At 41.7% G+C, this 13,855-nt stretch overlaps 1 protein-coding gene across 3 annotated transcripts in view; it reads right to left on the bottom strand.

Annotated features, from left to right (window-relative positions):
* ACTN1 (actinin alpha 1) overlaps positions 1–13,855 on the bottom strand; it is an 86,252-nt gene that overhangs the window by 23,752 nt on the left and 48,645 nt on the right. For all 3 annotated transcript variants that reach the window (XM_057367286.1, XM_057367277.1, XM_057367269.1), the window contains exons 4-8: positions 9,607–9,693; positions 9,025–9,112; positions 8,018–8,096; positions 2,120–2,201; positions 395–480 (exon numbers count right to left, since the gene is read on the bottom strand). In XM_057367286.1, coding sequence (XP_057223269.1) covers positions 395–480; positions 2,120–2,201; positions 8,018–8,096; positions 9,025–9,112; positions 9,607–9,693 — 422 coding nt within the window. The remainder of the gene's footprint in view (positions 1–394; positions 481–2,119; positions 2,202–8,017; positions 8,097–9,024; positions 9,113–9,606; positions 9,694–13,855) is intronic.

Genomic DNA, 13,855 nt, shown 5'->3' with positions numbered 1-13,855 from the left:
TCTGTGTGGTGGTCTTTACCTTTTGTGAGACCAAGCATCCTAGCTCAGATTTCCAGGAACAGGAGGTAYGGATTCTCAGCCATCAGGACAGAGGTTTGTAAGGCAAATGGAGAAGGCAGAGSCCCCCCACTCCCTTTAATTTGTGTGCATGCCAAAGTGTGGCATACCTAAGTGCCACTGGAAGTACTGCTGACTACAGGGAAATGGAACTCTTGGCTCCCCTGCCCCATGTACAGTATCTGGGGCACCACTTTGAACCAGCAGCCAACTCTACCAAGAACATAATAATAAAGATGCCCGTAGCTAGAGAGGAGAGAGAGAAAGAAAAAAAGGTTTGGACATTAGCAACGGCACCAGCTGTGCTCTGTGGAGGGAGCTTGGGATCCTGCGATACCTTCTGGGCTCCTGAGAAGGCGTGGTAGAAGCTAGAAACATAGGTCATGATGGCTTTCTCATCAGGACGGGCAGTTCCAACAATGTCTGTCAAAAAAAACCTCACGTTAAGAGCATAATCAACTGATGGGAGAAAAGCAAAGGAGAGGTAGAACCACAAGTGTCCAGGAGGCCTGCTGGGGTATGTGTTTGCCATAGCGACTCCACAGGGCTTCCCTGCATTCCCCAGAAGATGTGTGTGCCTCAGGACCCACGATCACCCTTCTGGTTCCCCTCCCTCATCAYAAAATCCCTCCAGAGTCTGGCCAGGCTACTGCAGCCATATGTCAGCATGTCTTGTGTCACAGCACTTCCCTGTCCAGAGAACATTACCATGGGTGGTGGATTGAACCCAAACTGGCAGCAGGTTGGCATGACTTTTATAGACAYATCATACTGCAATTCCTCTGTGCAGTTCTGTTCTTCAGCAAAGATACTTTGTCCCTTCTTTTCCATACGTCCCTCTTCCATTTCAGCACAATGATGGCTTGAATTTCAAAAGGGCCTTTCATTAGTTTCAGGGTAAACTCAACACCTCCAGATATCAGAATTAATGGTGTGRAGGAATGCACATTAGCTCAACTCCATGAGGGAGGAGAGAGATCAGTGAAGAGCAATGAGAGCTCCAACCAGGGCCCCTCTTCATCACTGCTACTTCTGCCGAGATGTGAAGCTAGATCTGCTTATTTTGGAGGTGTTTTTATTTCCTACAGAATTGCAGGAAACATTGGAATCTACTCTGGAAACCTCGTGGRCATTCCACATGATGAATACAGAGAAACCAAAACTCATCTCTGGGGATGGGAAATACTACCTAGGAATATGAACATCCAGTTACTGAAACAGAGGTTCACCAGRTTTGGCTGTCGTATTCCCACCTTTTCTCCTCTCACTCCTTTGTTTCACAAACGTCCTCAACCGCTTCTCCTGTCCAGCCCAAAATACAACTGAAATACACCTTCTACCATTGAAACCAGCTGGCTTTASGCAAACAGCCAACAATCAGTGAACTATTTCAGGCTGTTGTTTGCACTCCAGAGTTACAGTGTTCAAAATCTAATGCCAAGCTGGTCCTGACAAGGCTCTGAAAAGTAATCCTTGCTGTCCCAGTGGCTTCAGGGAAGCAGTCATAATCAGTAGCAAAAGCATCTCTGAACAATATGGAACCTTGCCTTGGTCTCCAGACAGTGAAGGATCTTCAGGCCAAACGCTTCTGAGTAGTCATTTAAAAGCAGTTTATAATAGTAATAACAATACAAATACTACTAATAATTATAGTAGTATAATGCCCTCAAAAAGAAGAACAGTAGCAATGTCACAAAGACAACAGGAAAAAACACCTGGAGTAAAAAGAACACACACCATACACTAACACAGTATTTGGCCTAATTTTTGAAAGGSACCACTTCAGTCAGCACATGACGGGTGTTAACCATCTCTGCCTTGTGTGCCAACCCCAGGCTAAGACCTGTATACTAGAATCAAAAGACTGAGGGGCAGAGGAGGAAAAGGGAAGCAGAACATGTGACTCATTAATCCATCTTAACTTTTTCCCTATGCATTTACCACACATTGATGGAGGAAATATTCAGAGGTTACTGAAATCTTGTGCAAAAGAAGTCCACCTGAAAGAAGTGGAAAATTTCTTGAGAAAAAGCAAGATAAAAGCTGTTGAACTCTACTTTACCTTCTGCATCCAGCATCTTGGGAATATCCAGATACTTCTCAGCCACATCAAAAGCTGTGTTTAGATTAGTGAGAGGATCATCCTAGGAAAGAAACAGAGGCAGAGCATCAGCATCAACTTTCAACAACGTACATACCATTTCTCTCAGAAAGAGCTTGGTTTGGTTCAGGTAACTGTGCTGTCCAGACAAAAKTGTGTGTGAAGCCTCATGTAGTGGGATGAAATAATCAGCTTCCTTTTGAAAGCAAAGCCTGGGGAGTCATGATAATTAACATATAATCTATGCACYTAGAAAAGAAGGAATAACGCATTTTGTCTTGAATCTAGTTTAAAGTAAAATTAGTTTCATATCATACTGATAGTAAATTATGAGACCACATCTCACATTTACATCTCATGCTTATTTTAGGTTYGCAGTTTTCATTTTAAAGAACTGCAGAGCTGTATATCTGCTAGAACATCTAAGCAATACTAAAATAGGTAACAACATCTGCAGTGGGTGCTGTCCTTAGCTAGCGTACAGTTTGTTGAACACCAGTTGAGTGGGAGGAAGAAAATGTTTCAACAAATCTCCACAAAGTAAATACATAAAAAAGTACCCATTTTGCCTTGAGTATTGCTTTTCCTCAGGCACAGGTCTTGTCATTTCCTTAGTACATTTCTATTCCTCTCTATATAAACTTTCTGTAGATTTTAAAGAGYCACACAAGAAAACATGAAATACAAATGTAATTGAAAATTACTCTGCAAACTGTGTCCAACATTCAACCATAATAATTAACAACAAGATACCTGCCAACCTGTATAAGATTCTCATACCAGCTTTTTCCTATATTCCTGTATAACCATGATACTTCATCATTCTGAAGGATCAAACCACTTCATGAGTGACAAATAACATTTGCATTCTCAGTTTCTACTGTTGAGTCACCTGACTTCTACTGGATGAAAGGTTGTGCRTGAACTGCTAGTTTAGCCATCTTGTTTGCTGTCTTTTGGGAGGAGGAAAGATGGGGTGGTACTCTCCATATTGTCATTTGTGCCACTAACACTGAGACCCACAAAAAAAGTTAGGAAATAGGGAGTAAAATTATTTCACCTTCTTTCTAGAGTGGCATCCATATTCTGTTCATTTTCTAACTGAATCATGTTCCTTTGCTTATTGCACTGGCTTGGAAGATTAAGCTGTGCCTGAACTCTAATCAACAGGCAGTTTCCTTTGAACCTACCCAGGAGGAAAGATGAAGCTAGGCAAGCTTGAGCAGACAAGGTATGGGCATGAATTAAACTTCCCTTATGGCACTGGTCACTATGTAGCCCTCAGATTACTGCCTTCATGAACTAGGAAACTGAGCTGCTCTGAAAAACAGTTTACTGCAGCATTCTGTAGGAATCAATGGRTGTAAGGCTGGCATCYAATATCAGCAACATATTCCTTTGGGTGAATGTCTCTAGCAGACAGCAGTGTTTCACCTACTRAAGTAAATCACACACAAAGGCMATTAAAATAAACCAGTGATCTGTAYTTAGTCCACTGGAACAAGACAATATTAAGCAAGGCATGCTGTGATGAAGCCAGCAGCTGACACATATGGTGTGACAGTGTCAAATCCCTGTATTTCTATATAATACACTTTCAATGGTGACTACATCAGATATCTCTATATTCACCTTTTCAGAGTGGAGCAGTGGTGCAAGCAGTGGATTTTTACTATTCTCCAGCCACAAGGAACCATTCTATGCCATGGAACTGGAGCACTATTTCAATTTCAACCTACTTGACTTCTGTGCCTGATGTGGAGAAACCTCTATGAACCCCGAGTGTAACCAAAAGCCTTATTTGGGGAATCGAGACTAGCTGGTACATAACATACCTTATTCACTGAGTGCAGACATGGCCCTAACTTCATTTAGGAAGAAAAAGTAACAGACTTCCTTTCACTCTAGAGCAGGAGTACCCAGAAATGCCAAGTGACAGCTCCCTTGCCAGTCTTCCCACAGCCCATGTCATTTTCTGTTTCTGCAGAAATGTCACCACTCCATAACAAATTTCACCCTATGCTGACCTCGATCATCACGGCTGTTCACACCCTGACAAGAGTGTTCAGTATGAACACAAACCCTTCCCTAGCACAGACCCATCTGAACCAGCTGCATGAAGATCTGTCAACCTTCCTGGAGGAAAGGGAGGAGCAAATCTCCTCTGGCTGCAGACAGATTTCCTATCAGTTTGCAAGTTACAACATCAGGAGCACTGCTGCCAAAGGTCAAAAAGTTTTGGCTGAAAGCTGGGAGAGGTTTCCTGATAGGAAAACTTACTGGGCCTGGGCAGTCCTAAAGGAAGGGCTGGAAGTTTTAAAATGCAGGAAACTGGAGACTCACCTAGRTAAAGCCTGCAGATTTCTACTTCATATGCAAGAAAGACGTGTGATCACAGTATCTCTTAGGGAATTAAACTAAAGATAGCACTACTGAAAGCAAGCTACCTAAGTCCAAAACTAGCTTTGAGATAAGCAGAGAGCTAAACTCAAGCAAGACTCTATTCCCTGTAGAAAAAGCTTCACCCCTCAAGAACAGCAGAGCAGTTTATCACAAAAGTGAYGCTACTTTGTGCAAGAGTAGGGGCTTCCCCTGGGGCTTGTCCAAGACTACAACAGGATCTTAATCCCYGTGAAATTCCTCCAAACTCCACCACTTTCAGTTCCATCCCATTGTACAGCACCTAACCATTTTGTATCACCTGTGTCAGTTGATGCCCATGAAAAGGAGCAATGTAGTGAAGACTGGCCAGGCAGCTCCAAGCTCCACTGCAGCACCATGGCTGCAGGAACACTTTAGGGACCCAAACGCAGCAGATCAAACAGAAGATAAGTCACCTGCCCCTGATTCCTTCCACAGCTCAAACACACATCCAGAAGAGCAGGGGTGCCCCTGCTGCCACTCCATTTACATGAACATTACAATGGCAGAGGCACAGAGGAACAGGAACTTGCCAGACTCTAGCTGGGAAATCTATAGCCTTACCATGGAGGAGGTACTTTGCTTTAGTGGTGGCAGGCAGCAAACCTGCCCTGAACAAATGCCAACCTGGTTTATTCTCTGCTTTTGCTGACTAAAGACTATCACAGCTCTTCATCTTTCGMCATGATCCTAATACAGTCCCTCCCTCATACAGGGACTCTTCTCTCTTCCTCCAGATAYCTACAAATCCTTGCAGCATGCAAGGTTGCCATGGCAATTATTGCAATGTGACATAAAAACCATCATCTATTAACTAGCAATCAGGAAAGGAGATGGAGGGGGAGAGAGAGCAAGCACTTACTATATCTGCCAGAGTTGAAGATACTAAGAAAGAAATCCAAAACTCATGTTTTCAGAAATATCTGCCTAAAATACAGCAGTACACAGACCACAGCTCTATACAAACTGTGGTATATGAGGGGGTGTCAGAACCATCAATCATTGTACTTGACAAAAATATCTTAGATGTGGCTCATGGTTGAGCTATAATCAGGGATAAAAGGAGGAGRGGAAACCCCACATTCTGCACATCCCTCACTTGCTGACCATGAGCTGAATCCCAAGACCTTATCTAGGGTGAGCTGAACAATAGACAGACCTGCACTGAATAGAAACTATTTAACCAAGTAAATAGCTGTGGCGTCAGAGAATCACCAACACCAAGCTGCAAGGACTTGCACTGTTGTTTTGAGGCCTAGACTATAGAAGTAACTTTAGGTAGGCAGTGTTGATTTGCAGAAAAGAATTGTGCTTGTTCCACAAATATAATTAGACTAGAAAAAAATAGGAAGGAACAAACTCAGTACAAAATGATGCTGACAAAAGAAGTTGCCAAATTYTGGGGAGACATGCAGCTACTACACTGGCTACTTCTGCAAGATACTGCTGATACAGGTCTGTAGCCTAGACACAGCCTCTGAGAAAGAGCAGAAAACACTAAAGCTGAAAAAGAATGCTGCCCAAACAAGAGGTACAGTGCGGAACTCTGGGCAGCTTGGACTGATTTCACCTCTTTAATTTGTCTATTTATGTGTGTGTGTATACACAGGAACACACACAGCATTGCCAAAGGCACACACAACTGAAATGCCACTAATTGCTCCCTAGAGTTGGAAGAGAACTTGAGGTGGATCTCCCATGTACTATCCACTGTAATGGCTGCTTCTCAGGAGCCTCTTCTCTGTTTATACATTCCATAAATGGGTTTCAAATACCTAGCATAAGAAAAGTTAACTTCCCTTCAGCACACATCAACTGCCAGAGCTAAAGACTTCCTCCCAGCTATTTGCTCAAGATTTCAGCGCTTGTAGTGTTCTCTACTGTGCATTTAATCTCATCCCTTTAGAGTAATTGAGGCAGAACAACAATAAAAATGATACAGAGAGAGTGAGAAGACTTCGGGGGGCAGGGGGAACCAGATGAAGGGTGGGATCAAAAGCAGGCAGAGATCAAAAGATGTCAGTTYCATTTAACCTTATTCCAAGTAGGAAAAATCCCCTCTCATGTACACTGAATTTTGGTAGAACAATCACCCTGTATTTCACCCCAAAAAGCCTGCAGTCARTATCACCAAATAACTCACTTTCCCTCACCCAATTTTTGCTTGGGTTTGGCTTAGGGCTTTGTTGATAGAGCATGTACTGTAGCATTTACATGCCTGTTTGTCAGGCACACACCGCTTAGCTGCTTTATTTTCCCAAGATTAGGCACTGAAAATGTTATTCTAATAATTTCTTTGTGCTGCTATTTATGAAAACAGGTACAGTGTCCCCGCACTGTTTATTAATCATGTACTGACTCCAGACACTAAAACTGATTAGAAAATATAACTGACTGCTCTGCAAGACAGTAAAGATCCAAAAGGCTATAGAAAAGCATATTGGGCACAATTCATTGCCTCTGGGWTGCAGCTAATTTGATTAGGTCATTTACATTTTGTCTATTTGCATGGTGATCAAAGAGCCCAGGCCTGTTGGTGATGAGCTTCCATGTTTATTTCCCTAGCTAACATCAAGCACGTAAAACACAGCCCAGGAGATCTGAYAGACAAGCTTTGTGTGTTAGCCCCAGCAATGACACACAAATTATGCTCTTGGTGACATTTCATCATGCTCTTGGTGACATGGGCACAGGCACAGTGAAATTGGATCTCAGAAGACTGCAGGAATGCCAGTAGGAATGCCTGATCTTCCATCACATTGCTGGGTCAAGACATYGGGAGCAGCATAAATCACTAAGTGGTTATTTTCATCATCCATTCAGCAATCTTGTCTCCAAAACACACAGGAAGTAAACTTTGGAGCAGCTTGGTACCATGCCACCAGAACAAATTTTAAAATAAAATTTGAGTTTTGTGACAAATGCTTTTTTGCCACCTGATACCTATGTGCTAGGAGACACCCAGAAGCACTGCAGATGACTCAGTGTTAAGCTGGAGGCAAGTGACAAGTGTCCAGTGAGGGCACACAAACCTCTCAATGAGCTATTGAATTTTGAACACCAGATAACTGGTTTCTATCCAACTCTCCACAGAAATGTTAAGTCTGATTTGACTCACTAGTCTGTGACATTACCACAGAACTATTCTCACATTTGGTGTTATTGAGCTTGCCAGCTTTTGCTCATCAGCTGGGATTGGGGCACGTGTGTCTCATACAAGGCAGTCTGAAAGCAGGGAAAGTCAAGCAGGAAGCTCATTAAGTTCACGCTTCACTAAGAAGCCTGAATGTACTGATTCATCCCTCCTTCCTTACCCCCCAGTCCTGCAACTGCCAGTTGGTGCCGAAGTTCTCCAATTATGTTTATCAAGCTAATTCTTTTCCCTCYTTACTTCCAAGGAGCCAAACATCTGGTCTGACAGAAAAGTGGGAGTTGTACCTTTCGTAGCTTCCCGTAGTCAATGAGCTCTGGACGGTGTCTATGAATTAAAGCACAGAAACCAAGGCCATCCTTCCAACTACGAGAGAAACACAAGAGAGAACAATGAACATTGTTCAGCCACAGAGACACACAGTGATGAGCATGAGGGAAGGCACCAAGGCAGTGGGACACTGATTATGGTTTAGTTTACAACTAACAGTGCTTCTGTAAGTGCTGGGAATGATGGATGTGTTKTATGTGCACGAGACTGCAATAAAGATTCCTTTCAACCTCTACAAAAATCCAATGTGATTAAGACTTGCCCATTGAGCTGGCACTTCATTCTTGGCAGTTCTCTGTGCTGAACTCTCTGTGCATGTCCTGTGCAGCATGTGAGCTCAGCGTTGAAAAAAGGTGTAGACACAAGCCCTAAAGGAGGAACAAGTGCATTCCTTAGGGAAAAGGCAGATGTCCTCAGCTAGCTCCACTAGAGTACTGGCAAGTATGAATGGCAGTTAAGCTCTTAAAAGTGCTTCATGTTTATATAGTTCATACAACTCTCCAAGATATGCTGGAAAACATAATTATGCAGAATCTTCACTGGAACATCTGCCARTTTGGAAATACGAAAAGCAGAGCAAGAAAACTTCTTATCCCTTCCCAGCTCTGCCACACTACAGAAGTTAAGGGGCAGTCCTTTTTTTCCATGGTTCTTACAGATTTCTCACAGTGAAAAAGCTCTTTTGCTTAGCCTATGGCACAAATGCTGCTCTTGGAGGACTTAATGCCCTGAAAAAGTTTATTAAAGCAGCAAGTGTAACTTGAATGAGGAATTGGGATGCAGGTACTTGGATGCTCTTAGAACCTCTGCCTTTAATTTTCTAGGCACCTCTCTGGACCACAGTGTTACTGTGTAATGTGCACATGCATTGCCTTGAGAGGTCTGTCAGGAATATTGTTGAATATACTGAGAAACATAGGAAAATAATACAGATTTTGAAGTTAAATTCTTGCCTGTAACTCACCTGATATGGAAGTTCTGGATGTTTACATTTTTGTACGGGGCTGTTTTCCTCTGACACCATAACAAAAGTCCTTCTTTAGCAGATGTTTCTGGAGAAAGAAAGAAAACRCATCAATTAACTCACTTGCTTAGAAAACAGGAGTCACTGGAGTATATGCTAAAAAACCATCCCAAATTCCTCTTTGGTAGAGACTGTACTAAATTATGCTTTATTTAACCTCACTTGACAGAAAATTTCTTGTTTGGAAAAGTCTACAGGATAGTTTTGTTACTATTATCTTCTTCATGGGAATCAGTAGTAAGGAAATAGCTGTTCCAGCATGCAAGTTTTCTTTCAGGCTTAGTCATCCTTTAGAGCCACYCTTGAAATCTCTTGTAAGAGTAGGATGTGAAAAATTCATCTCAGTATGTTTGAACCTGACCATAAATGTCTGTGAGGCATCAAGGCAGCTTGGGAAGGCAGCTCTCTAGGATCTTTCAGTGACTCATTTAGGAGCACATCTTGGGCCATTTAGGTGGCAAAGCCATTTAGTTACCCCAGTTATCCATTACTGAGCAGTGGCAGGAAAGAACTAAAATTTACCTTCAACTGAGATATCCTGAATGGCAAAACGAAGGATGATGGTCCAGATCATTCCAAGGGTCATTTTAACATTGCCATCCACGATTTCTATGGGGAAAAAAAAAGAAAGAGAAGAAATAGAAGACATCAAGTTGCAACTGGAAATTCTTCTAGAAGAGGAGCATTAGGGAACATTTTCTTTTGCAGATGGGAGAACTGGAATTCCTGCTAAAAACTGTTTTTTCTTGCCTTCCCAGATGCTCTGCTGGTACAGCACAGTACCCAGTAAAAAGACCGGTTCTTTTGCAGTACAATACTGAGAGCAAAACAGACAAAGATTATCCCAAAGATCAGGTTTAAGAGCTAATTTAGATCAGTGTAACTCTCTACAGGGGCCTAAAAGCACCTCCCTCAGGTATAATTACTATCACTTAGAAGCCAGAGAAACCAAACTGAGAAAAAAAAAAAAAGCCTTCCTTCTCTTACTCCTTGTGTACTCCAAGTCACCTATATAACTGCTGTGCCATAATTATACCAGAAGAACCAGGGACAACTCCCAGAGCAGATGAGCTCTGACAGCTGATTTTGTCCCGTGAACAGGATACCACCAAGAAAACGATTCAACATAAACATTTTAATTTCAAACAAGCCTATCAGACTGCCTGCATAGGATTTCTTTCAGTCATGYACTTGTCAAGAGACACAACAGAACATTTCTCAAAGTCCATGCAACCTGCTGGAAGAGGAAGCAAAGACTCATGCTGACCAGTCTGCACAGAACATAACATAAACATAATGTTGAGCAGATTGTGCTTTACTGCTCATTAGATTCCACGATATAAATCAGCAAGGGTCAACAACTTAGAGGCTTTGCAAGGCAACTGCTTGCRTGTGTGAGGTATGATCTGTTTAGGATGGAGGCTCAAGGTCCTGGGGGGAGGTGCCTGGGGCAATGCTGGCCCAGAAAGGAGCTTCCACCATGTAGGAACTAGAGCCAAAGAGTCCAAACAGTAAGCAGATGGGTTTCACATGCTGATCCTCAACATCTACAAAAACTCCACAGATATATATATATATATATATATATATATATACACACATATACATATTACAGAATTTACAGCCTTCACATTTTTGGATAGTGAAACTAGCTGAGCTGCCTTCTCCTACTCATTCTCTGGCAGGTCCCTGTATGGCAGAATCTTTCACAAATAAATGACAAGTTACAAGAGTATTTTCAGTAAGAAAATGGTTAGAATWAACCAATGTTTGGAGGTAGAATAATTTAAGTCCCAAGAAGACTGTCAGAAACCCTTCTTCTACTACTGTAGATACCTTTGTGACACTTCTTTCATAAAGTGCCCGCAGAAACATGTTGTGTTCTGGGGCAAGTAGAATTTGCGGTATAGGCAACTGACACCTTTCTGGATCCTGACAGAAAAGTAACAATATTTGAATTTTTCTTTTTAAGCTATTAAGAAAAGCACTTTTCYTCTTAGGAAAAAAATTCAACATGTGAACCTCACTGTATTCAAAAGCAACAGACAAGTAGCACGTACTCCAAACACACGTTTTCACAAATTGTGTCCAAATTCCTGAAAGCTTGTGATTGAGAGATACATGTCATGCAACTTGTAGTGTAAATTAGAATTACAAGCTCTGCTGTCTTTTGACATACCCCTGAATTGGGCATTTACAGATGTGAAAGCTGGAACACAAGACATACCATCCTGCTCTACTGCAGTAAAACTCTGTGTCTGCTCCTTTCTGAGCTTCCGAGTACAYACAGAGCTCTTGGTGGATCATCAGTTTGCCCAGAATGAAACAGCCAGTAACTTTGCAGTTCAGCACAAAACCCCTACAGTTACTGTTGCTGGCATGAAAAAACCGTGCTGGTCTGTTGACAGTTTTCACACAAATTAATATTTTTACAGGCGTTTTAAGGTCAGGGGGCTGTCTGCTAGGCTGATGCAAGAAAATGTCGTGTGATGACAAGTGTATTCAGTTCTGTACTTTTTACATTCTTCTCCCCTCCAATAAGCACTGCAATCAAAATAAAGGAAAATCCTTGCTATTTTTACAAATACCTGTGATACTGCATCTAAAATATACCAGAAAGCATCTGTGTTTCCAGCTTGTTTTATTCATGTGATAGATATTCWTGGGGATTTTCAAAAAGCCAAAACCCCAATGCTTGTAAAACCCACAACAGTTGGCAGGACTCTCCTAGGATATATTTAAGACCTGAAACTAAACGGAGCTCTGTATTTTAATAGGTTTGATTAAAATCTGATGACAATACTTAAATGCTGAAAATGCTTAATGAACAGTAATAAATCAATCAGTGAGCTGAAACAGGTAATTAATATTACTGTTACATGGATTTCAATCCRAAATAAAGGTCAAGACATTTACATAAAACCAGATAGTGTTAAGTCACTAATGTCACATAAGAATTTGGCACTATGTTCTGGTCACATTCTCAAATTCCAGTTTTATAAAGTCAGCTGGTGGAATTAAGATGGAAGCATCCTTTCTTTCCCAGTCCTCTTCACTGCATTACCATTGAAAAGGAAGACRTGCTCCCTATTCCTGTATCTGACTACACCTTAGCAGTGCACCAAAAGAAAGCTGCTCTGGAAAAAACCCAGGATATTTCTACCACTTTATCTTTTAATTTCTAGTGCTAAAAATCTTCTCCTGGAAATCTGGTCACAAAGTCAGCCAGCCTGATCAGAAAGACTCTATGCTCTTTGGCCCTCACTCACTTGGTTTTCCATCCCTGTATTCCCCATTGCCAACCTCCTTTTTCCATTAGAATCCCTTCAGCACCCTTCATCTGCTGTTGGCTTTTTTCTAATATAGTAGGATAGGACAAGAAATAAAAGAGAAAGACATGGCTGCAAAGCAGGTTTTCATTAAGCTTTCCGGTGGCAAAGAAAAGGAAACAGGAATTATTGAAAAGTTGAATGCAACACCACAAAGTTAGAACAATCAATGCTTAATTGAAGATAATATGCTTGCTCCCTCCTGATGTAAGGAAGACTCAGTAATGTGAGAGAAGTTCATGTATGAAAAGGTTAGTAATCAATATTTTCTGCCTGACTGTGCTTTCCATGTGCTCTTTCTAGACAGGCCCTGCGCAAGCACTGCGTGCATTTCACCAGCAGCAGCTGTTGTCAGAACAGCAGCAGCAAGCACACGTTATTCATGTTATTTGCATTCAATTTGAGGGTTGATCAGTTCCTGGCTAAAGCTGGTGAGGCATCTGCATCCACTAGAAAGAAAATTTTTGCACCAGTTTATATGCTTCCACCCAGCTCCCATCATTGCACCAAGGAACAAGCGTGCAAAAGCTACAGCATTGGTCGGCTACAGAGATGTGCCTTTTGAAATGCCACCACCTCTTTCAAATGCATTAACTCATTTTGAAAAATGGGAAAATTACTAAGCTTCTTTTTCTGCCCTGGTTAGTTAGAAGCAGAATCAACAATACACAAGCTGTTATCCCCTCCTAGATACTTCTGAGCTGCACATGGCAGCACAGTTTCTGGTTACCCCATGGACAGAAGTTGCAGGGCATGAACAAGTAGCAGGATAGCATTAAGATGTGGGAACTGGAGACAAAGAACAATGGTGATATAAAATAAAGGCTGCTCTGCATTTTGTTTATCAAACAAAAGCCAAATACAGCAGGACAAGTGTAGCTCCTGATAGCCCTGTTGGATTTAAGGCAGATAGCTGACATTTTTAGTGAGGGTGCAACTCTCTGAGTGGACACGAAACAGGGGCAAATAAAATGCTATGTTTCACTCACTGACTTCGAAAGATCCTATTTCCCCCCTCTTTCCACAGTAAAGTAAGTGTATGCTTGTACTGCCTGGTACTTCAGTAGGTGTTTCACTCAGATGAGACATCTGCAATCGTTGAAATCTCTAAGCTTTATTTCTCCTTTTACTTGTACAGTTGAGAATAGGGATAGATTCATCCAAAGTTATCAGTATGTTGAAGTGAGCAACATCTGTTTAAGAATGCAGCAAGTTTCTATGCAGATTAAAGGTAAAAATAAACCAGTCTTACGGTGACACACTTGACCTATTCAGTCTGTTAAATCCCAGGAGCATTTGACATGAGTATGGAATCTGTTACAGCAAAAGATGACTCCTGAGGTGTCAGATGACAGTGAGATTTAAAAGCAGATGAAAACCATTTGGCTAGAGTCTTCCTTGAGCCAGATTTACACATATCTGCTGTATGCCACAACTACTTT

The sequence above is a fragment of the Malurus melanocephalus genome, unplaced genomic scaffold (assembly GCF_030028575.1).
Source record: "Malurus melanocephalus ecotype Western Australia unplaced genomic scaffold, MMel_1.1 scaffold_2, whole genome shotgun sequence".
Classification (NCBI taxonomy): domain Eukaryota; kingdom Metazoa; phylum Chordata; class Aves; order Passeriformes; family Maluridae; genus Malurus; species Malurus melanocephalus.
Note: the sequence above shows the minus strand (reverse complement) of the source record. Positions and strands in the feature narration are given on the sequence as shown.